This window comes from Phytophthora sojae (assembly GCF_000149755.1).
Source record: "Phytophthora sojae unplaced genomic scaffold PHYSOscaffold_4, whole genome shotgun sequence".
In the NCBI taxonomy this organism is placed as follows: domain Eukaryota; phylum Oomycota; class Peronosporomycetes; order Peronosporales; family Peronosporaceae; genus Phytophthora; species Phytophthora sojae.
This window is the reverse complement of record NW_009258118.1, coordinates 2,483,933-2,507,695: the sequence shown is the minus strand read 5'-3', so window position 1 is coordinate 2,507,695 and position 23,763 is coordinate 2,483,933. Positions and strand designations below refer to the sequence as shown.

Below are 23,763 nucleotides of genomic sequence, written 5' to 3'. Positions count from 1 at the left end.
GGTGTGTCACACACACACATCTGCTGTTGCAGAATCCATATTTTTTTAATCGGCGTCCAACGTTGGGTCACTCGGATAGCCTTTCGTGCGATCGCCACGGCAACATTGCAAAGCGCGAGTGGTGACGGCGCCTGCTGTTCCAGCATGCATGTATCCTTACCGAAGTGGACAAGCACTTGAGCAAGTGCAGTGTTGACACCTTGGCTGGTGTTTGCTGGTGTTTGCTGGTGTTTGCCGCGCAGCTCCTGTAGGAAGGCGCTGACTACTGGCGTAATCCTTCCACTAGGGCTTTTTCTATTGGACTCCAGTTTCTCAGGCGCTGCTGTTTTTAGACCGTCCGCCGTTGCCTGTTCAGAGTGCTTCACTTGGCATTTGTAAGTTGGTTGCTCAATCCGGGTGTTCTCCGCGCGACAAAAACAGGACGCGTCTCCCCTTCGTCAACCAGTTCTACTCCGCAGTCATTTACCGTCTCGCCTGTGCTCGCCAGGAGCGGAAGCTTGCGCGCGTCGTACGAGCTACCGGGAGCCTCTCCGCCTCCGCCCACGCCGTCCCCTGCCTGCAGACGCGTATCCTCTCCCCTCCCCCGCCTTCCGCGTCTCCGTAGGCGCCGTATTGACCGCGTAACCCGAGTATAACCCCAGCGTACCCCCATGGCTCGAGCGAGTGACTCGAAGCAGGCCTTGCTGCTGAACCCCGAGTTCTGGACGCCCAAGCAGCTGGAGGAATGGCTCAAGCGCTTCGAGGACGGCCGCTACGCGCGCTTTGTGGCGCCGTTGAAGGGCCGCAAGGGCGCGGAGGTCGTGCGCTTCACCGCCGCGGACTGGGCGCAGCTCAACCCTCAGGACCTGGCCACGAGTCTGCGCTTCACGCTGCTGGGGATGGTGCAAGTAGCCACCAGCGACGACACGCTGGCTATCGTCACCGACTTCGTGCCGCTGGCCAACTCCCCGGGGAGGATCAAGCGCGAGTCGCCTCACAAGACGATCCCCGTCAAGTTCCCGCCCATGGTGGAGGTGCCGTCGGTGCCCATTATAGTGAGCTGTGTGCTCGTGGTTATCCTGATTATTTTGTGCTTCACGGTGCTGAAAGGACCGTTGGAGGACATAGGCATCGACTCGGCCAGTCTGGTCACGTACGGCTCGATCCCTCTCGTCAGCGTGGTGTTCACGTACTTCCACATTTGGGTGGCGCTCTGGATGACGTTCTACCCGTTGGAGTACACGGGCTGCATGCAGATTCCCGACACGAATACGGGCTTTGGATGGCAGGGCATTGTCCCCAGTAAAGGCGAGAAGATGGCGCGACAGGCTGTGCAGATCATGACGCACCAGCTGCTGCAGGTGTCGGAGGTCTTCGCTCGCATTGAGCCGGCGCAGGTCGTGAAGGAGCTCGAGCCGATCCTGTTTAACACTATTCACACGGTCGTGGAGGATATGGCGCTCAAGTACAGCCCCGAGTTGTGGGCCGTGCTGCCCACCAAGGTGAAGGAGGAGATCGTCGAAAAGGTGAAGGAGGAATCGCCCGCCCACATTGAGGCACTTATGGACGAGATCCGCAACAATATTGAGGACGTGTTCGACCTGGAGGACATGGTGGTGACCAACATGTGCAAGGACAAGCAGCTTCTGGTGAATATGTTCGTGACCTGCGGCTACTCGGAGCTGGCCTTCATCCGGAACTCGGGTGCCTACATGGGAGGACTCTTCGGCCTCATGCAGATGGGTATCTGGTTCGTGTACTCAGACCCGATCGTGGTGTTCCCCGTCATCGGCTTGCTCGTGGGTACCATCACCAACTGGCTGGCGCTCAAGATGATCTTTGAGCCTGTGAACCCCAAGAAGTACTGTGGCATCACGTTCCAAGGACTTTTCCTGCGGCGTCAGAACGAGGTCGCGGAGGTTTACGGCAAGATGGTGGCGCGTGACGTGCTGAACTCGCGCAACATCTTCGAGGCGATCTTGAAGGGGCCGTACTCGGATCGCCTGTTCGAGCTCGTGTACGACAATGTCCAGGAGGCTGTCAACGCCGCCACTCAGACGACGCAAAAGATTATTAACTTCAGCATCGGCGAGGAAATGTACGCCAACATCAAGGAGGATGTGACCAACCACATCGTCGAGATCTTCCCGGATAGTCTGCGCCAGATCGAGGGTTACGCTACCGTCGCCATGGATCTCGAGGTTACGCTGCGCGAGAAGATGAAGATGCTGAGCTCCGAGCAGTTTGAAAACTTGCTGCACCCGATCTTCGAGGAGGACGAGTGGAAGCTCGTGGTCATGGGAGGTGCACTAGGCGTTGTGATCGGCATCGTCCAAGTATTCCTTATCGAACACTAAGGAGAAGGGAGTAGTGAACACCTTCATCGTAGATCGGACTGCGGATGAAAGAGGGCTTCCCTTGATGCGGATAAATTATCAATTCACGTGTATTCATTTTGTTTCTTCGTGCATTTCCCCAAAGTGAATTCACAGCGTGAGGCATGGTGACACTCTAACCGAGTTGAGTTTGGTCGACGCTGAACTGGCAAACTGGGCACACCTTGTTCAGAGACAGCCACGAGTCGATGCAGTCGGAGTGATACGAGTGGAAGCACGGCAACGACTTGATCTCCTCGCCGACCTCGAAGCTGCAGCGGCATATCAGGCAACTAAACACAAAACAGCAATGTAGCAAAACGAATGAGAATTTGTCACTTCATCAGCAGTAGAGGAGAAGGAACATACTCAGGGGTGGCTTGGTCGGCGTGTTCTTTTGCTGCTGTGAAAGTGTACGTGGGGAGCTGGTTGATTAGCGAAGCTGGGGCTCCACGGCTGAATCAATAACGAAATTTCGTCAGTTTAGCCTTGCCTACAAGCCATCCAAAAAACTGACTTACGATTTGGAGGTGTATGGTCGGCGGCCGTGCTGGTCTCGAGCAGGAGAGGGTGGTTCGTTCACCTCCGTCTCGATGCTCACTTCACGGAAACAAATGCAATCGCCTTGAAGGTGAGTAATCGAGCTGCCTAGCACAAGAGGTTACAAAGGCTTACCGATCCGGTAATCGAGGCTTGGCTGGATGTCAGTGACAGGAATCCCTCGCACGAACTACACCAAAGCACGCGCGTGTGAGTCTTAACTCATAGATAGACGCAGCATTTCACAAAAGTGTACCTCGTCATCATAGTTGTTTCCAGGGGTATCTGTGTAACACCAAACAGACATCATTGTCGTTGTCAGCAATAATCATATCAATCGTAGGTAGATTTCAGTGCTACGTACCCAAATCAGTTTCGTACAAATGCTGCAACCAGCGGGCATACTCCTCATCAAATGACATAACTCCTGCGGTCCAGATCAAAAAGTAAGAACTCAATTCCCACACAACCAAAAATCAATAGGATATGTACACGACGTACCAGAGCCAACATCGAAGGAAGACGGCGCATTTTCATCCAGAGACTCTTCGCTCGCTCCCATCGAGATCACTTTTTCCCGAATGGCTTCAGGCAGCACAAAACGGAACAAGTGGCGCAGTGGCAGCACTTTTGTTTGGCAATGTCCCGCATCCACGTGGAAGAGCAGATAGATATCCACTCGGTTTCTGTGTGCCTTCCGAATCACATCAACTTTCTCTAGTGCGAGATCTCCGAATGGCGTCCGAATTCCAGGTTGGCCCAACAGAAACGTAACAGCATTTGGTCCATCATATCGCATAGCCTTTGTACTAGCACGCCGTTGCTGATCCGCGAATGCACTGGCATGAGCCGCTGATGCATCTCCATTCGAATGAGCAGCAGCTGCCGCAGCAGCAGAATCCCCAACAGAGTTGATTTCATCCATTTGTCTGACAGGAAGTGGCGACTCCATGGCGGGGAACGCGCTGAAGTCGTGCGAATACAAAATCCGGACCGTGAACTGCTTAGGTAGCGAGAATGTCGACGAAATGCAGTCAAAGTCACCCTTGTCGAGGCGCAACGTGACAATGCCTACATCATTTTCTCCAACTCCTGCTTCCCCCTCGACAACCTGGAGCTCCAACAAGATGCTGGCGTGAAGGCGGCACTCAAAAATCAGCTCCCCCTGTCGACCGAATGGCAGGTGATACATCTTTAGCTGCAAGTCGCTGCAGTTCTGGAACTGCCTTCCCACCCGGAATATGTGCATCCCTGTATGCAGATCCACGTTTCGAACGCCGTTCACCATGCTGGAGAATAGGACCCCTTTCTCGTTCTGAATGACAAAATAAGGTCGGCAGATCTCAGCCAGAGGCGACAACGCCGTGAGGCTTGAGCTGCTTGCTTCGTCTGCACACTCAGGACTCGACAATAGATCGATCTGTCGGATATAAATCGGTCGCGCCGCTGGGGTCACTGCAATACCCGTCAGCTTATGCTTCTTCTCCTCCAGGGCTGGCAAGTCGGCGCAGTCCATTAACTTTTTGTCTCGCATCTCCAACAGCTTGCCAAAGTCCGCAATGTATCGTGCCTGGGGTCGCGGTAACCCACCCGTGTAGGCGGCATTCTTGGGGTCGTTCCCGCTGAAAGTCCGCTGGAGCTTAGCTGGCCACGTTTCGGCCAGCTTAATGTGCTGCAAATACGCGCTCAGCAGCTCGTTTCCGAAGTTCTCCGGGAAGCTGGACACGACGGTGCAGTAGAGCGTGCAGCACGTGGCAAACACACTCATCTGCTCATTGTTCGGGGCAAGCAGGATTGCGACATTGGACGGCTTGAGGTCCAGCCACGCCGCAACCGTCGACGTAACCACGAAACCGGAATGCATCGAGGGAATCGGTCCGCGGCAGTACGAGATCGAAGCGATGCGTCCATCTACCAAGCAAAAACGTATCGGTTATTTCCCAATACTCTCTATATATCTATCCAGATCAATAACAAAACTTACCACAAAACTCGTCAAACACCAGCGGCTTGTGGTGCATCCTCTTGACGCCATCGAACAGCCCGCAGTCAAACACACACGCTCCGTCCTCGAACCTCTTGGACATCTGCGAGTCCAACTGCTCCAGCACCTTCACTGCCGCGTTCCAGTTGCGCGCCGACGAGTACGCCCCGAACAACCGACTGAACGTCGTGATATGCGGCGGCGCCACGCAATAAACCCTGCACGCAGGCAGAAAATCGTCGTCAAAACCCGTCCCCAGTACTGTACCCCCTCTTTTCTTCCCTTACCTTGGAGCGATCTGAATGAAGCAGCCGTCCTCGCTGGTCTTGGCGAACAGCGCGTACTGCACTGCGCTCTGCAGCGAGACCTGCAGCCTGTACGTCCAGAGCAGCACCTTGTACGTGTTGGACGCCGTGTTCTCGCTCTCCTGCTTGACGTCGTTAGCGTCCGTGGCCGCCTCGATGGCCTCGAAGCTCTCCTGGGCGTCCAGTAGCAGCGACGGGGGAGGGGGAGGAAGCGGAGGAGACGGCCGCTTCTCCTCTGCGTCGCCCTTCTCCTCCGCCGCAGCCGCCGCGTTCTCCTCCGCGATCGCCTCCATGGCCGTCACCTCCGTGGGCGACGGGGGCAGCGACAGCTTCAGCAGCAGGCGGCGCACGCGCGGGTCCTCGGCGACGCGCTCCGAGTTCATGCGGCGGATGAGCACCGAGCCGCGCTCCACCCACGCCAGGCCGCCCGGGAACCCGTCGGTCGCCATGAACGCGCAGAGAGAGATACTTGGGGACTCGAGCCGACTTCTGAGAATAATGTTGGGAGCGGTTTTTGAAGCTACTGTAAGTGTGCTTTCTGAACTTGTAAACTCGATATTATTTAAAAACAAGGGACATACTTTGTGAAAGTCTAATAGGTTCTGAGAAATAATACTTGATGATCAATAACAAAAGTGCCACTGTACCGCCGAGCACCGGATGATAAGGTTCATGTAGAAGCGGAGCTCCGGTGTTGATTGTTGATTTGGCCGCAGCATTGGGATCGACTGAGCTCAACTCAACTCAACTCGTCGACGGACAGACTCGTGCTTTGATGCAAACATGAACCTTGATTAAGTAAGTAAAGACAGAGACAACCACCCTTCATTAAAGATGCCTCGCCGCTGCCTGCCTACTTGCGCGGAGGGGGCGCCACGTTCTGCGGCAGCGCCTTGCCGTATCCGGAGCGGAAGGTGGTGCCCATGCTGCCGGCGTCCTCGTTGGCGGGCTTGTTGGAGGGCTTGGCCCACTCCAGCTTGAGGATCAGGTGGTCGTAGCCGTAGCCCTGCAGCTTGTTCAGGGCCTTCTCGGCGTCCTCGCGGTACACGAAGCTGACGAATGCGAAGCCGCGCGACTGGAACGTCTCGCGGTCCTTGGCCAGGTACACGCGCGACACGGGGCCGAAGGCGCGGAACAGCTCCTTGAGGTCGTCCTCGCGCGTGTCGGGCGACACGTTGGTGACACGCAGCGTGGCGCTGTCGTCGCGCGAGTTGTCGCCGCCGCCGACGTCACCACCGGAACCGCCGGCGCGGCCGCGCAGGCTAGGCGGCACGTACTTGCTGGAGCCGAAGGCGCCGTCCAGAGCGGAGCCACGAGCCGCGGGCTCGCCCGAAGCAGCCGCAGCCGACGCGGGGGCCGCGCTCTCGCCGGCCTCGGCGCGCTTGGCCATGTCCTGCTCCAGCTCCTCCTTGGGCGTGTCCTTGTACGGACACTTGAGCGTCCAGTGGTCGCCCACCATGCCACAGTGGCGACACACGACGATGGACGAGTTCTTGACGCCGGCGAAGATGTTCTCCTCCTCCTTCTTCTCGCCGGGCAGCACCTGGTCGGCGTTGGGGTCCTCGAGCTTCACCTCCTCGTACGACATGTACGTGACGTTGCTTCCGTCGCCGTCGTCCAGCGCGTCGCCGAACTTGGCCCACTTCTTGCGCTCCAGCGCGCGCTTGCTCACGCGCTCGACCTCCGTCACCTTCTTGATCTTCTTGGTCACCTTGACCTTGTCGCCGGCGTCGTTGAGCTTCCACTCGACGATCTGACGCACGCCCTGCGAGTCCGGCTCGCTCTCCGTGCGCTGCGGCAGCACGTCGTCCTCCTCATCGCCCCATCGCATGCCCGAGATCGCCATGGCTGTCCCTAGTGATGATACTGACTGGGAACGCTTGACTGGAGGGCAGCGAGGGGGGGTCGCACCGTAATCACCTTAATTAAGTACGAATCGGAATTCCCCTGTCAAAACTGATCTCTATCACCACATTGTGGAAGTGTGATATTCAGTTTTATCACTAGGAACGGGAAAATGAAGAGGGTGCAGGGGAAAGTGAGAGGGTGGAATGTTGAACGGACGCGCAAGTTGAAGTGGTTGCAGCCATGCTGTCTCGCGAGCGCTTGCGGCGCGAGCTGGAGCGGGAGTGGGCGCTCATCGAGAGCGCGGAGAAGAAGGTTGCTGCTCGCTGGATTAGCTGGTAGGATGTGGCCATTGCAGCTGAAGACGGGGTTTGTGTACAGCTCGTGGAGGAGAAGAAGAAGGTGGTGGCCGAGTGGGTGAGCGTGGAGGACGCCCAGCGCGAGTACGATGCCAAACGCAACGAGTACGTGGCACTTCAAGGAGATATAGATTGTTGGTTTCACTTCTCATATCACCTGCTGCTCTTGGTCGACTAGGTTTGAGAAGAACGTGAGCAAGCACTTCAGCTTTCTACCAGAAGACAGTGTGGTTGTCTTCAACGTGGGGGGCCAGGTACCTACCTACCTGCTCATTAGCCGCATCTCGCCTCACATGGTATTTTAATCGACGGTATGACTGACGCTTGCTCCTTTTGTGGTTTAGCTGTTCAAGTCCACCGTGAAGGTGTGGACTCGAGACCGCTTCTCGATCTTGGCGCAGCTCTGCACGACAGCCCCCAAGCTTCGCCCCGACACAGATCAATCGTTCTTCTTCGATCGGGACTTTTGGGTCTTTCGGCTCATTGTCGCGTTCTTGAGAGACAGCACGCTGCCGGAATCGGTCGAGGAGCTGCGCGAGTTGTACTGCGAGGCCAGCTTTTACCGTCTCGGACTGCTCCGGCACGCCATTGAGGCTCGGATGATTGGCGAGGACGCTGTTGCTGCAAACGAGCTGCAGGTACGCCTCAGTGACTCCCAAAGCGCGCCAGTAGAAGCTCCAGCAAAAGTACAGGACAAGCCTTCGAACGAAGACTCGTCACCTAGCATTGCTAGCAAGTACAGTGAGCTGCCTGACCCGTTTGGATTCACCTCCAAGAAATAAATGGCTTCGTGATACTTTTAAAACCCCTGCATCGGCCAAACTTAGTTGTCAGAAGTGCTCACTAGGCAAACATGGGGTACCAGCGTGACGGTGGGTGGTATTTGAAGTACTGTGCTGCACTTTGACTAACATCACGTCGGAATCGACCTAGTTTTCGCAGCCCAAAGGTTGTCCGGAATGGTGCAACTGTAATCAAGCTCAGGTCATTCATTCACCTGGTTGTTTTCGTGGCTCTTCAACCACAACACCAACATGCGTCGAGGTACTGTTTTGAAAGCAGTGCTTTTCACGTGCGAATTGAAGCTTAGCGACTCGCCAGTCATCATCCTGGGGTTTTCCAGGTACCGGCGCAGATGCGCTATCGCACGAACAGCAGCAAGGTCCCAGCAGTGCATTCTGTAAATTGCATCAAGCAACACAAGTGCCATCGTGACCCCGATAACTCATGAGCCACGGTCGTCACCAAACACCCTATGCGCTAAGGTTCTTAGTTGTGGGCCTAGTGCTTCTTCTAGGCGCCCTGACCTCATCCGCCAACGCTGAAACCGAAGTGCAGGAGGCTACGGTGGACCCGGATGTGGGCAAGTCTGTCGTCGAGATCGTCCAAGCTCGCGGCTACGCCATCGAGACGCACAAAGTCACCACCTCGGATCGATACGTGCTCACCATGTACCGACTGCCGAAGACCTACGCCGAGAGCCAATCCGGCTCTGCTGCCGATCCCAACAAGCCCGCAGTCCACTTGCAGCACGGTCTGCTGGACAGCAGCTTCACGTTCGTCTCCAACTTCCGCAACCAAAGTCTCGCCTACGTGTTGGCCGACGCCGGCTTCGACGTCTGGCTCGGCAACAACCGCGGCACAACCTGGTCTCGCTCGCACCTGGACTACACCACCGACGACGACGAGTTCTGGGATTTCACTTGGGAGGACATGGGTCTCTACGACCTGCCGGCGTTTGTGAAACACATGCTGGTCACCACTGGTCGCTCGACGGTGAGCTACGTGGGGCATTCGGAGGGCACCACACAAGCGTTCGTGGGCTTCTCCGAGAACCAGGAAATCGCACAGAAGGTTGACTACTTTGCTGCACTGGCACCAGTGGCTTGGACGGGTCACGCCACGGCTGAATTTTTTGTCGCGTTGGCGAAGCTCAAGGTGGACAAGACCTTCCTCAACCTCGGCTTCACCAGCTTCCTACCGCACAACGACCTTCTTACAGTGCTTCTGTCGGACGTCGTTTGCACCAACGTGGCCGAGATCTGCAACTCGGCAATCAGTCTCATCGCCGGACCATCGGACAACCTGAACGCCACGCGCATTCCCGTCTACCTCTCGCAGACCCCCGCAGGCACCTCTGTCAAAAACATGGCCCACTACGCTCAAGGCATCCGTGACGACACCTTCGCGTCGTACGACTACGGCTGCAGCTGCGTGCGTCTCCTGGGGATCAACCTCTGCTCGTCGCTCATTTGCAAGAACAAGGCTGTGTACGGCAGCTTCGACCCGCCCGCCTACCCAGTCGGCAAGATGGTCTACCCGCGCACGGGCTTCTACATTGGCGCCACCGACACGTTCGCGACCTCCACCGACATCGCGCAGATCCGGTCCGCACTACCCAGCGGCACCATCGTGCACGAGAAGACCGTCGCAGCCTTCTCGCACCTGGACTTCACCTGGGCTCAGAACGCCAACGAGCTCGTGTACCAGGACCTGCTGTCACAGCTCAAGAAATACGCCGGCAAGGCGTACAAGTAACTCGGTTAGTGCTAGCAAGTTGAAGTTGGTCAAAATGTCGAAAACGGTTCATCCATGTCTATAATCGATTTTGACACCTGCGTTTGTGTGTGTGTGTCAAAAACATGCCACGCAAGGCGTCGAGCGAAAGCCGCCGCGCGCAGGTCGCCGAGGCGCTGGCGCTGGTCCTGGCCGCGGGGTGGGCCACGCACCTCGTCCAGAAGGAGGAGGAGGCAGGTGAACAGCTTCAGACTGAACAGCGGCTGCTGCAGGCCACCACCATGTCCCACGCGCTGTTCGTCCTGCATATCCTGGGCTTGTCCGCCGTCCTGCAGTCGATTTTCAGGCCACAGACGCTGTCCAAGGAGCTGCGCCGAGATTCCAGGTCCGGAGTTTGAGTTTTTGACAGCGATCGTCCTTGAGGGCAATAGACTCAGTAGCACAATGGTAATGCAGACAGGAACGCGACGCCGGACTGGTGGTGGGCTGCGTGCTGCCGCCTCTGGTGCTGTTGAGTCGCCTGCTGGCGGAGATCTACCAGGACGGAGTTTTCTCGAGCGTCACGTTCTTCTACGCGTGGACCAGCATCTCCGTCGGCGTGAGTGCGCTGCTCAAGGTCGCGGTCTTCGGGTCCGTCACGTCGCTCAGCGTCAACGTCCTCGTGGATGGGGTGCTGCTACCGACAGCGTTCGGGCTTCTGACTCCTGTGGAGGCGGAGTGGAGGTTCCTGCTGGCGACGGGGGGACGAGTCTTTGTGGCGACGGTGCTGGCTGCGGACCTCAAGCTGCTGCCTCGGTCGTTCACGGTGGGCGAAGCTCTACTGGTGGCGCAGGGCGTCGGCTTGTGCGCCTACGACCTCGTGCTGTCCACCGTCAATTGGGTGCGTGGTTAGATCTATTGCTGGCTGTTGTTGACTGAGGGAGGGGATTGCTGACGAGGTTTGAGCTTTGCTGGTATGTGCGGTGTATGCAGCTGAACGAGTTTGACGTGATCGACCTGCCGCCGAATGTCCTCCACCCGTGGCTGCTCTTTGACATGGACCGACCGGACTACGTTTTGGCTCTTCAAGTTGGAATGTTGGGGTCGCTGCTGGTGTGTATCGCGCTGATCCCGTTGCTGCGTTTGTATGGAGCGCCGTCACCCACCGCTGTTGCCCAGCCATTGCCCTTAAGAGGTAGTGTGGGGTTTGTGCTTACGGCCGTGGCGGTCGTGGGCGGAGTCGTGTATCCGTGGAGCTGCTTCTTGCTGCAGACGTGGAATCCGTTCGGCTGGCTGTTCGACTTCCTCTCCGAATCGCGCAGCCCGCCCTCGTCCTTGCCACCGCGATTTATGTTAATGGGGTACTGGGCGACGTGCTTGGTCGTGCTCGTCCCATTGTTCGCGTTGATCACCGACCGCTTCGCATTGCGGAACATTGTGGCGCGAAAGCTGTTCCACCTGCTGGTGGTGGTCATGCTGGGTCCGGCGTCTCTTTTTGACGTACCCATGCTGTCACTGAGCTACGGTGTGGCGCTCAGCGTCTTCTTCCTCGTGGAGTGTGTACGAGCGCTGGCGCTGCCGCCATTTGGCCGATCCATCGCCGAGTTCATGCGGACGTTCATCGATCACCGCGAGGCCGGTCGCATCATCTTGACCCACTCGTATCTGTTGCTTGGCTGCGCGCTGCCGCTGTGGCTCGCGCCCTCTTTTAGCGGACCCTCTCCGCTCGTAGTGAATACTGGCGTTCTGGCGTTAGGCGTGGGAGACGCAATGGGGGCCGTGGTGGGATCGACTTTGGGCCGACGCAAAGTGTTCGGTGGCAAGACGCTAGAAGGGTCTGCAGCGGTGTTCTTCTCGATGCTGATCGCCTCGATTCCGCTTCACGACTATCACACGCGAGCTTATGTCGATGGGGAATACGTCCAGGTACGTCGAATTGTTGGCTTTCAACGTGCTCTGAAAGTGTTTTCATCTTTTAATTAATGATTGGTTGTGCACTGTGTATCCGCGTAGCTGGCGCTACTCACCGTTGCTGTCTTCTTGACGAGCGTGCTGGAGGCAGCAACGGCGCAGATTGACAACTTGGTGCTCCCGCTCTTCTTTTACACCGCGTGCAATCTGGTGAGTTGTCATCGAGAGTAACGCGAAACGGATCAGAAGCCAAGTGGGCGCACTCAATAGACCCCTTGGTTCGCTCGACGATAACTCAAGACTACTGAGCTTGGCTCGTTTCGACTTGTGCACCATGCACTTACTCGAAAGCCAGCGAGTTAAGCGTGAATTCGAGCCCATCCATTTCGCGTCCAACCTGGAGGCAGACTTTACTAGAATTTCCTTTGTGGAAAAAGTTTACTAGTCGAATTGAAACGCGAAGTCGACACCTGGGGCCAGCAGAGCATGCAAGCAACGTTGGAATCTTAGATGCTACGATTCATATTAGAAAGCAACCCCAATTCGTGTAGTAGTAACCACGTACCGAAATGCACCACACGGAAGCACATCGTGACAATCACCCAAGCTGCAAGTTTTCCCTGAATTAACGACATCTGCGACTCGTGAACGAATGCTAGCTGATACCATGCCTGCATTCCGCAGTTGCGCTTTATCAAAAAGCCAAGCACCACAAATGAAAACACTTGCAGCAGACCAAAAAGATGCAAGACGCGAACCTTGGACCCCACATTTTCACTCGTGATACCGTCCATTTCTGTGTGATACTGGGCGGCTGGGAGGAACACCATAACCATGATGTAGCAGCTGTAACAGAAAGGGATTGCGGCCTCCAAGTACGCCGTGGCGACAAGACATTCTAACGAGAACAGCACCTCGAGCGCCTCTCCAAGTACGGTGTTTCTTCTTGCGAGCGCATCAACGTGGAGTAAGCCCAGCTGCTTGGCTGATGACGCTCTTTGTGCAGCTGGTTCAGGTACAATTTGATGAGTAGGTCCAATCCGATTTCTCTGACAGAGCAATCTGAGTCACTCGAATGTAGAGGGGTGTTGTAATTGAATAGCAGAACTGTAAGGTCCAGTAGCACGAGTGCTGTCGGTACTGGAAAGGGTCGCCAGTTTATCCAGCAGAACCTTGTTATCATCAGATAGAGCATGTGGGTAGCACGACGTCACTCGAATGCCTGCGCGGACTTGTATCTCAAACTTTTCGGGACTACGACACAGCAAACACAGAGCTTTCACTAGGTCGTCATTTTGCTGAGAATTTCCAACGGTATCCCGGAGTCGCGCTACAATAGTAGTGGTGCGCTTGTGCAGGCCGAACAACATGACAATCGTTTGTGATATGTCAGTGATAGAGATGGCGATAACAGCGAAAGTTGACGTCGCGCTCTGCATACAAGTTGCCAGGTAGATGGCGTTGAAAAAATCGACTGTGAAGATGACAGCTTCCGGGACCATATCTTCCAGGTGTTTCATGCATTGCAATACAACATTCTTTGCTGCGACCTTGATCATCGGCAGAAGAAGAATCACTAGAATTTGGTAACTCAAACCTTTTGCGAGGCGATAAAGAGCTTCGTAGGCCGCGTATACTGCCGCTATCATAACTTCGGTGCACACGAACATGACGTAGCGAATGAGCTGGCCTCGACGCTCCAAAATAAGGCGAAAAATCTGGCCGCCTACTACAACCCGATACGATAGAATCAGGAGCGGGTAGAACATCGGGGCCATCGTCAGTGCGAAGAACGGAATGGGGAACATGGAGTGAGCTGCAACGGTGGTAGCACCGACAGTGAACAGTCCGGACGCGCATAGTGACAGCAAAACTAGTCGCCACCAAGAGATGACCACGCCGTCGATGAGGAAACGCGTTTGATCTGTGGCCATCAGGGAAATCACGAACGCGAGTATTGCCGAACGAATCCAGAAGCCGCAGTTTTCACGCCACCCCGCCCCCGGATCTTGTAGAGGGATTGACTCTTGGATTAAGGCCAGCACCACTACAGGCGTTGGTGCGCCGAAAGAAACAAGCAGAGCCCGATACAATGGAGTCTTTCGCGTGTATTCATCGAGAGCAAGCAGTCGATGGATGGAGTACATGCCACCGTAGTAGCTGACTTGCAGCCCCTTCCAGGAGCGTATGAACTTGGAGAGTAGCGAGGGCTCGTCATTCGCATGTATTCGTCCACAGTTGATCAGCGACGGAGACGCCATCTATAAATTATCTCTTCTGGCGTTTGCATCTTTGTTGCTGGCATTTGAAGGAAACGAGATTGAAACTGTAGCTAAATGCAACTAACGACAAACTGACCACATGAACCCCATACCACCGTATATATTCACTTCGTATTATTGTGCCTTGCATGCTTTCTGTCTAAACAACGACGTAATCCGTTGTTTTAGCAAATCATGGTGATTAGCCCATCATTGAGTTAGGAGGCTAACTCGTCGATTTAAGATAGAATAGCTGCTATTACCGTTTGCAGATATTTTGGCCAACGCATGCTTATTATCTCGTTAATAATCTCGATTTTAATCCAGCCAGCTCTTAATTAAGACCTAGGTCTGATTTATATATCTCGCCAGTACGGTCTAAGATCCGAGCTTGGGGCTCTGTTTTCTCGACCAAGGCGCTTTTCTACGACTTGGAAACGCAGAAAAGCCATTCTCGACGGGCCAAACCGAGTTTCTGGGCCTAAAAGCGGCCCCCGGCAAAGCATAAAGCTAAATCAGCCCTCGCCTATCTCGTGTCCACTCATATTAAGAGACAGGCGTGGTCTATTTTAGAGGGCAAAGTATTTGCAAGCGGCAATAAGACAACGAGTTAACGTTGAGTTATGCTCACTTTCGTTGAATGGACGCCTACCACAGAGAGCCTCTGCACGCACCCTCCACAACGCCATCACTTCGGTGCGTCAGGCGGCGGAGTGGGACATGGGGAGCGTGCAGAAGGTATACAGTCGGCTCCACACCTTCAACGAGCGTCAACTTCAAAAGTGGGCTCCCCCTAATACGAGAGCCAAAAGTCGCACAAAACGGGCTCCCTCATGGTAAGTACGAGATCGCTCCCCATTGGCTCCCCTCCAGGGCTCCCCAAATTTAGCTTCAAATCTATGACGGGCTCTTCATAGTAATATCTGATTGGCCAATTTTACCTAGACTTAAGGCGAGCAACTTCGCGTGATCGATGCGCCACGCTAGAAGATCGAGCTCAAAGATCACCACACTAGAAGATCTCGCGCCGCTCATATGTGTACAGCCGCTCCGAGGCCACCCCAGCGTCGCCGATAGTCCTTCCTTCCCCTCAAGGAGAAGCCCTCTTTCCTATGCCTTTTCAGGTTAGAACCTGGAGATACTTCAATGACGGCCAATCATCAGCGAGATATTTAACAGGTGAGGGATGAGCCCTTAACGAGGTCTCACAGTTCTGGAGGGCTCCGTTCACTTAACCTATTGAACTCAAAAGCCCAGGAGCCCGAGCTCGCGACTTTTTGGGTTCACCCAAGAGCCCAGGAGCCCGGCTCTCCCCAGGGCTCGTAGAAGGTGTGGTCGGCTCAATCTGTAAAGAAGGTTGCTTGTTGAGGGTCGATGTGGATAAGCTCATACAAAAACAAAGCTAAAACCACTAAAGTTGCCAAATCAGAGGCCGCATACCGATAGGGTGGGTTTGGGCGGCGTCCAGTTTATCGAGACCATATCTGGGCCTCCTGAGATTTATGACCGGCATATGCCTCGTCATATCTGCTGCAGATAAGGTGGTCGTTTAATGCATTTGTGGTAGGCGTCCAATGCCTGGAGTAAATCCGACAATACTACGGCCCTGACATTCTAATTCTACTCGCTCGCTTTGTCTGATTGCTTTCTAGTCGATGATTGACATGCGTTGGCGATCTATCGTACTAAACTACGTCTACAATATTGAAGAACATCCCTGTTTTTATATCGAGGAGCTGCAAGCAGCTTTAAAGTCAGCGTTTCCTGCACATCCAAACATTTCTAGTAGAAATTTTCTACTGCTACTATATGCCGTGCTCTGAGATTCGAGCTTGGTTTAACGCGCAAGGCCACGGCGAAGAGAGCGAAAGAAAACGTCCCCGCCGAAATCGGTGCTTACTATTATGCAAGGAGTTGGCGCCATTCTATCGGGGACCTATCAGTTTGTTTTCTTGCAGCTACAACAGATTTATTCTTGCAGTGGCGACCGCTCCGTTCGTGCTCTGCGTTGTGCTTGGTACTGGCGGTTGATTAGCTTAACTTTAACTTAAGAGTTAGCCCCAACACCCGCCAAATCAAGGACAAAAACAAGGACCAAAAGTTAGAAGCTTACGCTGGCGTTGTTTTTGAAAGATAAGCCATCTTATTGGTACGGAGAGAAAGCCTTTGATTCCCTCTTTTAATCCTTTGTTATGCGTAGTGTCCACCATTGTCCATAACGGCAAAAGCTACAGTTGAAAGGTGTCATTAATAACATGTTACATTTCTTTTTTGTCCTGGATTCTAGGACAAATTCCTTAAAATGACTTGAGTTCAATATAGGGCTTCAACCGTTTCACTACTCGAACAGTTGTTGTCTTTGTTATACATGACACCCTCGTACTTACCTGGTTCTTATTTCCTCCCATACAACCCCCAAGTCACTTTTGGTCCTTTTTGCTGGTTCTAGGACAAAACCCTGCTAAATACGGCGTACTTAAGTGAGTTTGGTCCTAAATCCTAGGACAAAAAGTGTTGGGGTTAGGCTGCGAGATATGATCACCGGGAAGGATTTGCTCGTTGGTTTAGAGCCCTTACCGAATTACCTATGTTATGCCATACACTTCAGCGAACTCTATAGAGTCGACATTTCGGTGCCCTGGCTAGCCATGCAAATGCATAAAAAACGCGTTTCAATACAAATATCAAGTGAGTCACTATAAAAGGGCAGTGCACACCAATCTTCCCGAAACGCCTGTGATTGGTCAATTAGGGTGCATGGCATAACATATAGAAGGTGATCACATAGGTAATTCGGTAATCGCATGCCAAAGTTCGTGCAAAGCACAATACATGATGTTGCTATAGACTTTGCTGCATAGTACTAATAGTATGCACTGCTGCACAAATTAGTTGGATGGTCGATCGAGCGATGATGACTTCTGGCCTATGTGTTGTGGGATTCATAATCGACATCATCCGTAAGACACTTAAGTTCAAGGCCCCTGTGAACTCTTAAGATCCATAGTAAAGAGATTCAATTACACAAATTACATGCGTCAACTTTACTACCTACTAGCGGAGCATCACGGTCGCTGCGCTCATGTTGCTTTAGGGGTCGACCCCCAAAACTATGCTGACCACAGAGTTTTGGACGACGTCCCCACTTGAGGAATTTGAGCACAAAGCCGCTTGCAAATTCTAGCGCTTTATTTCCCCTTTCACGCTCCCCGATTTGCTGGCTATTTTGCAAACAACATAAGTACCATTCATACGTTGTTATTAACGGTAGACTGATACACCTGACCTGTGGTTCGAATGCCAGAACACTTGTATTTTACTTACTTAGGTAAGTGTAATAGCAGAATGTGCACACTGGCACAACGAAAAGTGAATAAGGGGTTAACTTTCGATGTTTCAATTTTGTGGTGTGTTCATTTTCAGAGTGAAAATACGAGCGAATTATTCCAGTAACCTTTCGCGATCCATGTTGAAATTCTTCCTCCAGATGTCATCTACACCCAGCCGCAATGGCCAATGTTGCTGCCGCGACTATGACATGCACGGCTGTTCAAAGCTTTTAGTCTGCACGCGTCGGTAGATAACCTCATGCACGTTAAGCGCAATAAGGAAATATATATAATGAACGATAACTAGCTCAAAATAATGTAGTTGAGCCCGATATCGTACCATCACACATGCATGTAGGGTATCAAAGCAGAGCTGTGACGCCCGAGATCGACCCAACAGAACTGTAATTGAGTGGGCTAATGCATTTGCTTAGTCGAACATCTTTTCATGAGCAACGCAATGAATGAATTAACGCAGACTAGAAAGGAGCAAATAATCGGCGCCTTTAGCGTGCAGGAAGGACTTGGAGCTGTCTGATTTATTTAAAGCGAAGTAGCAGGCGAGCTCGAACGGGCCATAAGAGAGCCATTGTTGCTACCAAAAAGCACCGACACGGACTCCGGCTCGTACACCCCAGCTCATCGTCCAGCTCGTCATCCGCGCATAGCCTTCAATGTAATTTAGAGAAGTTGCTGCTCGACAGTACCCGGTCCTCAGCATGCAAAGCTGCTTGCTACTTGGCGTAGCGTTGGCGCTTCCTTGAGGCTCTGCTTGTTGATGCTTGGACTCTGTTGTGCGCTGGTCAAGCGATCCCGAAGGGCCGCAGACTTCTTACCATAACTTCGACCCTCTGGTTTTATGGCATCTAAAGATAGTGACGTCGGTTCAGCTCACAAAAAAAATGCGTGCCGATACCACCTTCCGATAATCATCCAAATGTTGTTTAACCGATGTATTTTTTTCATTTTTTGGTCCCCGTGTGAGCGATTCTAAATTATGACCCTAACCCATTCGCAGAATTAATGTAAAACGTAAAGCGGAGTGTATATAAGAGACGTAAAAACTCCATAAAACGGAGTCTCATGATTATAGGGGGGACTTCGCCCCCAACAAGTGCAAATGGCATTTACTCAAAGGTAAGACCGCCCAGCGACTGCTCCAGGCCGTCCAGAGCGTGCTGAATCGTCTCCATCGAGCACGCGTACGAAATGCGCAGACCGTTCTTCACGCCGAAGGCCGAGCCGGGCACCAGAGCCACGTGGTAGTGGCGAAGCAGGTACTCGCAGAAGTCATCCGCGTCCTTCACCACCTCGCTCTTGTCCGCCGTCACGCCCTGCTTGCCCTCGAAGTACGAAGCCAGGTCCAGGAACACGTAGAACGCCGACGTCGGGTACGCGAACTCCAGCTGCGGGATCGCCTGCAGACGCTTCACGATGTACTTGCGCTTCTCGTCCATGATCGCCAGCGTCTCCGTCATGCGCTCCTTGTTCTGCGACACACACTCCATTTCGAACTTCATCGCCTCCACGGCGGCAGCCTGACCCACCGAGTTCGCGCACGACGTCAGCTGGCCCTGCAGCTTCGTGCACACCTGCGTGAAGTACTTCGGCGCCGCCAGGTAGCCGATGCGCAGACCCGGCATCGCGTGCGACTTCGAAAAGCCGTTCACCGTCAGCGTGCGCTCGTACATGCCCGGCAGCGTCGCGAAGCTCTGGTGCTCGCGTTTCTCCTCGCCCTCGTCCTGGTACACCAGCTGCTCGTAGATCTCATCGGCGATCACCAGGATGTGACGGAACTGAGGCTTGCGCAGAACCGCAGCGATGCTCTCCAGCTGCGCCGGCGAGTGCACCGTGCCAGCAGGGTTGCTCGGGTTGCACAGCATCAGCGACTTCACGCGCGGGTTGGCCACCAGGGCCTTCTCCAGCTCCACCGGGTCGATCAGGTAGTTCTCCGACAGCTTCGTCTGGAGAATCACGGGCTCGCCGCCGGTCAGCTTCACCATCTCCGGGTAGCTCACCCAGTACGGCGCAGGGATCAGCACCTGCTCACCAGGCTTGGTGATCGTCAGCAGAGCCTGGTACACCGTCTGCTTCGCGCCGTTCGACACCAGGATCTCCGTCAGCGGGTCGTACTTCAGACCCTTGCACGTCTCCAGGTACTGCGAGATCAGCGTGCGCAGCTCCGCCGTGCCCTTCACGTCCGTGTACTTCACCTTGCCCTGCTCCATAGCGGACATGCCAGCCTTCAGCACGCGCTCCGCGGGGGCGAAGTCAGGCTCGCCCACGCACAGCGACCACACCTGCTTGCCCTCGGCCTCCAGCTGCTTCGCCATGCCGTGGATCACCACCGTCTTGGACGCGGCGATCTTGCCCAGCAGCGGGTTCTGCGGGTACTTCTCCGTCAGGGGAGCATCCTCGCGGAACAGAGCCCGGGTGATCGCAACGCCTCCACTCACAGCAGGAGCAGCCATGGCCGGGGTAACAGCTCCGCCAGCCACCGGGGTGAACGTCAGTCCGCCCAGCGACTGCTCCAGGCCGTCCAGAGCGTGCTGAATCGTCTCCATCGAGCACGCGTACGAAATGCGCAGACCGTTCTTCACGCCGAAGGCCGAGCCGGGCACCAGAGCCACGTGGTAGTGGCGAAGCAGGTACTCGCAGAAGTCATCCGCGTCCTTCACCACCTCGCTCTTGTCCGCCGTCACGCCCTGCTTGCCCTCGAAGTACGAAGCCAGGTCCAGGAACACGTAGAACGCCGACGTCGGGTACGCGAACTCCAGCTGCGGGATCGCCTGCAGACGCTTCACGATGTACTTGCGCTTCTCGTCCATGATCGCCAGCGTCTCCGTCATGCGCTCCTTGTTCTGCGACACACACTCCATTTCGAACTTCATCGCCTCCACGGCGGCAGCCTGACCCACCGAGTTCGCGCACGACGTCAGCTGGCCCTGCAGCTTCGTGCACACCTGCGTGAAGTACTTCGGCGCCGCCAGGTAGCCGATGCGCAGACCCGGCATCGCGTGCGACTTCGAAAAGCCGTTCACCGTCAGCGTGCGCTCGTACATGCCCGGCAGCGTCGCGAAGCTCTGGTGCTCGCGTTTCTCCTCGCCCTCGTCCTGGTACACCAGCTGCTCGTAGATCTCATCGGCGATCACCAGGATGTGACGGAACTGAGGCTTGCGCAGAACCGCAGCGATGCTCTCCAGCTGCGCCGGCGAGTGCACCGTGCCAGCAGGGTTGCTCGGGTTGCACAGCATCAGCGACTTCACGCGCGGGTTGGCCACCAGGGCCTTCTCCAGCTCCACCGGGTCGATCAGGTAGTTCTCCGACAGCTTCGTCTGGAGAATCACGGGCTCGCCGCCGGTCAGCTTCACCATCTCCGGGTAGCTCACCCAGTACGGCGCAGGGATCAGCACCTGCTCACCAGGCTTGGTGATCGTCAGCAGAGCCTGGTACACCGTCTGCTTCGCGCCGTTCGACACCAGGATCTCCGTCAGCGGGTCGTACTTCAGACCCTTGCACGTCTCCAGGTACTGCGAGATCAGCGTGCGCAGCTCCGCCGTGCCCTTCACGTCCGTGTACTTCACCTTGCCCTGCTCCATAGCGGACATGCCAGCCTTCAGCACGCGCTCCGCGGGGGCGAAGTCAGGCTCGCCCACGCACAGCGACCACACCTGCTTGCCCTCGGCCTCCAGCTGCTTCGCCATGCCGTGGATCACCACCGTCTTGGACGCGGCGATCTTGCCCAGCAGCGGGTTCTGCGGGTACTTCTCCGTCAGCGGGGCAGCGTCACGGAACGAAGTGGTAGTAGTGGCAGGCTTGTTACCGAGCTTTTGGGTGACTTCATTCAGAGACTCGCGGAACTTCTGAATCTGCTGCTCGGAGTTGGGGTTGAACTTGTAGAGACCCTGGAACAGGTCGAAGCTGTCCTTGCAGGTGTCTTCGACAAGACGGACGAGGTTCTTGAAACCGCGCGTGTCAATCGGCGTGTTCTTGACGCCCTGCACGCTGAGGATACGGCCCGTCAAGTGTGTCAAGAACTGGCTGCTGGCCGCATACTCGTCGTGGGACTCGCACGTCATCTCAAGCATGCGGCACATTTCCGTCTCGAAGATGCGCAGGAAGTTGTCCATGACGTGGTTGTGCTCGCCGGAGGTGATGCGCACCTTTTCGTACATCATGGGCAGACCTCTCCACGAGTACTTGCCACTCTCGGGGCCGAACATGGGGTGCGTGCACAAGATGCTCGCGCTCTCGGGCAGACTCTTGAGCATGATCTGCTTGGGGTGCGTCTTCACGGACAGCACGTCGACGATCACGAGGTTCTCGAGGAGGTGCTTGGGGATCTTGCTCAGCACGCCTTCGAACGACAGAATGCTCACACCGAGCACCAGGACATCCAACCCATCAAAGAACTGCTCCAGCTGGGTCTCCGACGAGTAGTACTTGCATCCGAGCTGCGCGGCCACACTCGAGTAGTCCGTACGCGAGGTGGCGCGCACGTCGTGTGCCTTGGCCATGGTCTTGGCCAAGAACTGGCCGAAGTTGCCAAAGCCGTAGATGCCGATGTTGAGGCGCACGGGCTTGTGCTCCTGCGGTGCGACGGCGGGCGAGGCCGTGACCGGGTTGGCCTGGTACGCGCCCACGGCCTCAAGCGTCTTGCGCACCTCGCCCAGCAGTTTGCCCTTGGTCGGGTACGAGCCGAGCACGCGCACGAACTTGCAGAACTCACGCAGATGGCGGAGCGCGTTGATGATGTTCTCGTCCGTCTGGTGGCCGATGAGGTCCACGTAGAACAAGTAGCTGTACTTCCTGCGCGCGCTCTCGGATGAGAGCGAGAAGTCGTCGCCGACCGAAGCCGCGACCGAGTCCTGGTACTGCTGCTCGGCCGTGTGGCCCCAGGGCCTCGACTCGATCTTGGACATGTCGATGTCGCGCAGCGAGAAGGCGGACAGCGCCTTGTAGAGCTGGCCCTTCTCGTTGCTGTCGACGAAGGAGAAGACGAGCGACGTCTTGAACTCCGTGCCGGCCTTGGCGTCGAGGCCCAGGTCCTCCTTCTTGCTCAGCAGCAGGAAGCGCGTGAAGTTGCCGGCGTCGTCCTCGACGTTGCGCTGCAGCACCTGCAGTCCGTAGTACTCGGCGGCCAGGTCGCTGGCCACGGCGGCCGTGTCGCGCCACTGGTTGTCGGCCAGCATCTTGGCGCTGCCGGCCGTGTCGTACTCGGCGCGCGGCTTGGCGCCCATGGACGAGATGGTGTGCGCGCACTGCGCGAGCGCCTGCGGGTGGCTGATGACCGTCTTGATGTCGCTCTTCTGCACGCCCGGCAGCGCCAGCAGCGAGTGCTCCACGCGCAGGTCGTACTCGCCCACGATGTGCAGCCCGAACTTGAGCAGCAGGTCGTAGTTGGCGTGGATGCTGCCGCCCAGCGAGTTCTCGATGGGCAGCACGCCGAAGTCCGCGTCCTCGCGCTGCACGGCCAGGAACGCCTCGTCGAAGGACGGGTAGCCCACGGCCACGACGTTGGCCGACGAGCCCAGCAGCTGCCGCGTCGCCTTCTCTGAGTACGCGCCGGGCATGCCCTGGTACGCCACCTTCACCTCACCCTTCATGGTGTGGCTGTGATGTTGAGAGAGTGTTGGTCCTGGTGCGGGTGGGCGGCGCAGAGGAAGAGAGGAAGTGAGGTCCTTCGCTTCGCTTGCTGCGGCTGCCGGCTGATGGGCGCAAAGTGCGGAATGAGCTTGTGGATTGCAGACTAGGATAGGATCGGTAAAACAAATTTGACGGGGACGGAGGACAATAATTATTGTTGGAAAACATGGTATTGGGTTGCAGATCAATTTGTTGTTTGATTCGCATCTTACGAGTGGCACCTCCAACTCCAATAGGCAGGCAGTCGCAGGTTGTGGCTACATGTAGTATGGATCAGGCAATCTTGATAGACGTTCGAATACATGCACAGCTCTTTTGTGGTGGAGAATGTTACCGTCACATATTAGTTGGTGAAATTGTCAATGCTCTGGTGAGGGAAGATGAATATCGCGCTGGATGGGGATCTGAACTTGCTGCGTATCCAAGCTATAGTAGTGCCGGCACTCAAGTTTGCATGTATGGAGCTGCGTGAGCACTGCAGTTTCTTCAGTGAATTAACATCGATGAACTGCTGGACGTGCGCAATTTCCCGAGATATAATTATGACAATACACGTCTTGCATCGACCCTGACTTATGTGCAAGCCTCACAATTCTTCGTTCAGATTAAATCTAGTCCATTACAGCTACAGTACCTACACTCCACGCAGAATTTGCCCAAAGTCTTGTACAGGTCACATCGGAGACTTTACCAGCAATTACTTCTAATTATTGTTTTTGCCAATCGATTCAGC

At 55.3% G+C, this 23,763-nt stretch overlaps 9 protein-coding genes across 9 annotated transcripts; 5 read left to right on the top strand and 4 right to left on the bottom strand.

The window, feature by feature from the left end:
- Positions 1-650: 650 nt before the first annotated feature.
- On the top strand, positions 651-2,436 carry PHYSODRAFT_360475 (hypothetical protein; the record flags this gene model as incomplete). Its single annotated transcript, XM_009528056.1, has 2 exons — positions 651-1,505; positions 1,662-2,436. 2 exons carry the CDS (start codon positions 651-653, stop codon positions 2,334-2,336), a joined length of 1,530 nt encoding a protein of 509 aa, XP_009526351.1. The 3' UTR covers positions 2,337-2,436.
- A 54-nt stretch (positions 2,437-2,490) lies between these two features.
- PHYSODRAFT_360474 (hypothetical protein) lies at positions 2,491-5,632 on the bottom strand (the record flags this gene model as incomplete). Its single annotated transcript, XM_009528055.1, has 9 exons — positions 2,491-2,647; positions 2,724-2,810; positions 2,876-3,002; positions 3,030-3,084; positions 3,151-3,179; positions 3,259-3,321; positions 3,396-4,805; positions 4,879-5,096; positions 5,166-5,632. The coding sequence occupies 9 exons, from the start codon at positions 5,630-5,632 to the stop codon at positions 2,491-2,493; spliced, it is 2,613 nt and encodes an 870-aa protein (XP_009526350.1).
- A 404-nt stretch (positions 5,633-6,036) lies between these two features.
- Positions 6,037-7,041, bottom strand: PHYSODRAFT_559962 (hypothetical protein; the record flags this gene model as incomplete). The annotated part of the gene is made up of 1 exon (XM_009528054.1): positions 6,037-7,041. Exon 1 carries the CDS (start codon positions 7,027-7,029, stop codon positions 6,037-6,039), a length of 993 nt encoding a protein of 330 aa, XP_009526349.1. The 5' UTR covers positions 7,030-7,041.
- A 230-nt stretch (positions 7,042-7,271) lies between these two features.
- Positions 7,272-8,169, top strand: PHYSODRAFT_314696 (hypothetical protein; the record flags this gene model as incomplete). Its single annotated transcript, XM_009528053.1, has 3 exons — positions 7,272-7,366; positions 7,566-7,641; positions 7,732-8,169. The coding sequence occupies 3 exons, from the start codon at positions 7,272-7,274 to the stop codon at positions 8,167-8,169; spliced, it is 609 nt and encodes a 202-aa protein (XP_009526348.1).
- Positions 8,170-8,614: 445 nt separating this feature from the next.
- On the top strand, positions 8,615-9,925 carry PHYSODRAFT_502128 (hypothetical protein; the record flags this gene model as incomplete). Its single annotated transcript, XM_009528052.1, has 1 exon — positions 8,615-9,925. The coding sequence occupies one exon, from the start codon at positions 8,615-8,617 to the stop codon at positions 9,923-9,925; it is 1,311 nt and encodes a 436-aa protein (XP_009526347.1).
- Positions 9,926-10,029: 104 nt separating this feature from the next.
- On the top strand, positions 10,030-10,796 carry PHYSODRAFT_502479 (hypothetical protein; the record flags this gene model as incomplete). The annotated part of the gene is made up of 2 exons (XM_009528051.1): positions 10,030-10,289; positions 10,361-10,796. The coding sequence occupies 2 exons, from the start codon at positions 10,030-10,032 to the stop codon at positions 10,794-10,796; spliced, it is 696 nt and encodes a 231-aa protein (XP_009526346.1).
- A 182-nt stretch (positions 10,797-10,978) lies between these two features.
- On the top strand, positions 10,979-12,025 carry PHYSODRAFT_504686 (hypothetical protein; the record flags this gene model as incomplete). Its single annotated transcript, XM_009528050.1, has 2 exons — positions 10,979-11,809; positions 11,897-12,025. 2 exons carry the CDS (start codon positions 10,979-10,981, stop codon positions 12,023-12,025), a joined length of 960 nt encoding a protein of 319 aa, XP_009526345.1.
- An 836-nt stretch (positions 12,026-12,861) lies between these two features.
- Positions 12,862-13,728, bottom strand: PHYSODRAFT_300405 (hypothetical protein; the record flags this gene model as incomplete). Its single annotated transcript, XM_009528049.1, has 2 exons — positions 12,862-13,124; positions 13,392-13,728. The coding sequence occupies 2 exons, from the start codon at positions 13,726-13,728 to the stop codon at positions 12,862-12,864; spliced, it is 600 nt and encodes a 199-aa protein (XP_009526344.1).
- A 4,783-nt stretch (positions 13,729-18,511) lies between these two features.
- PHYSODRAFT_264358 (tyrosine biosynthesis bifunctional enzyme) lies at positions 18,512-22,990 on the bottom strand (the record flags this gene model as incomplete). Its single annotated transcript, XM_009528048.1, has 2 exons — positions 18,512-21,160; positions 21,203-22,990. 2 exons carry the CDS (start codon positions 22,988-22,990, stop codon positions 18,512-18,514), a joined length of 4,437 nt encoding a protein of 1,478 aa, XP_009526343.1.
- Positions 22,991-23,763: the final 773 nt, after the last annotated feature.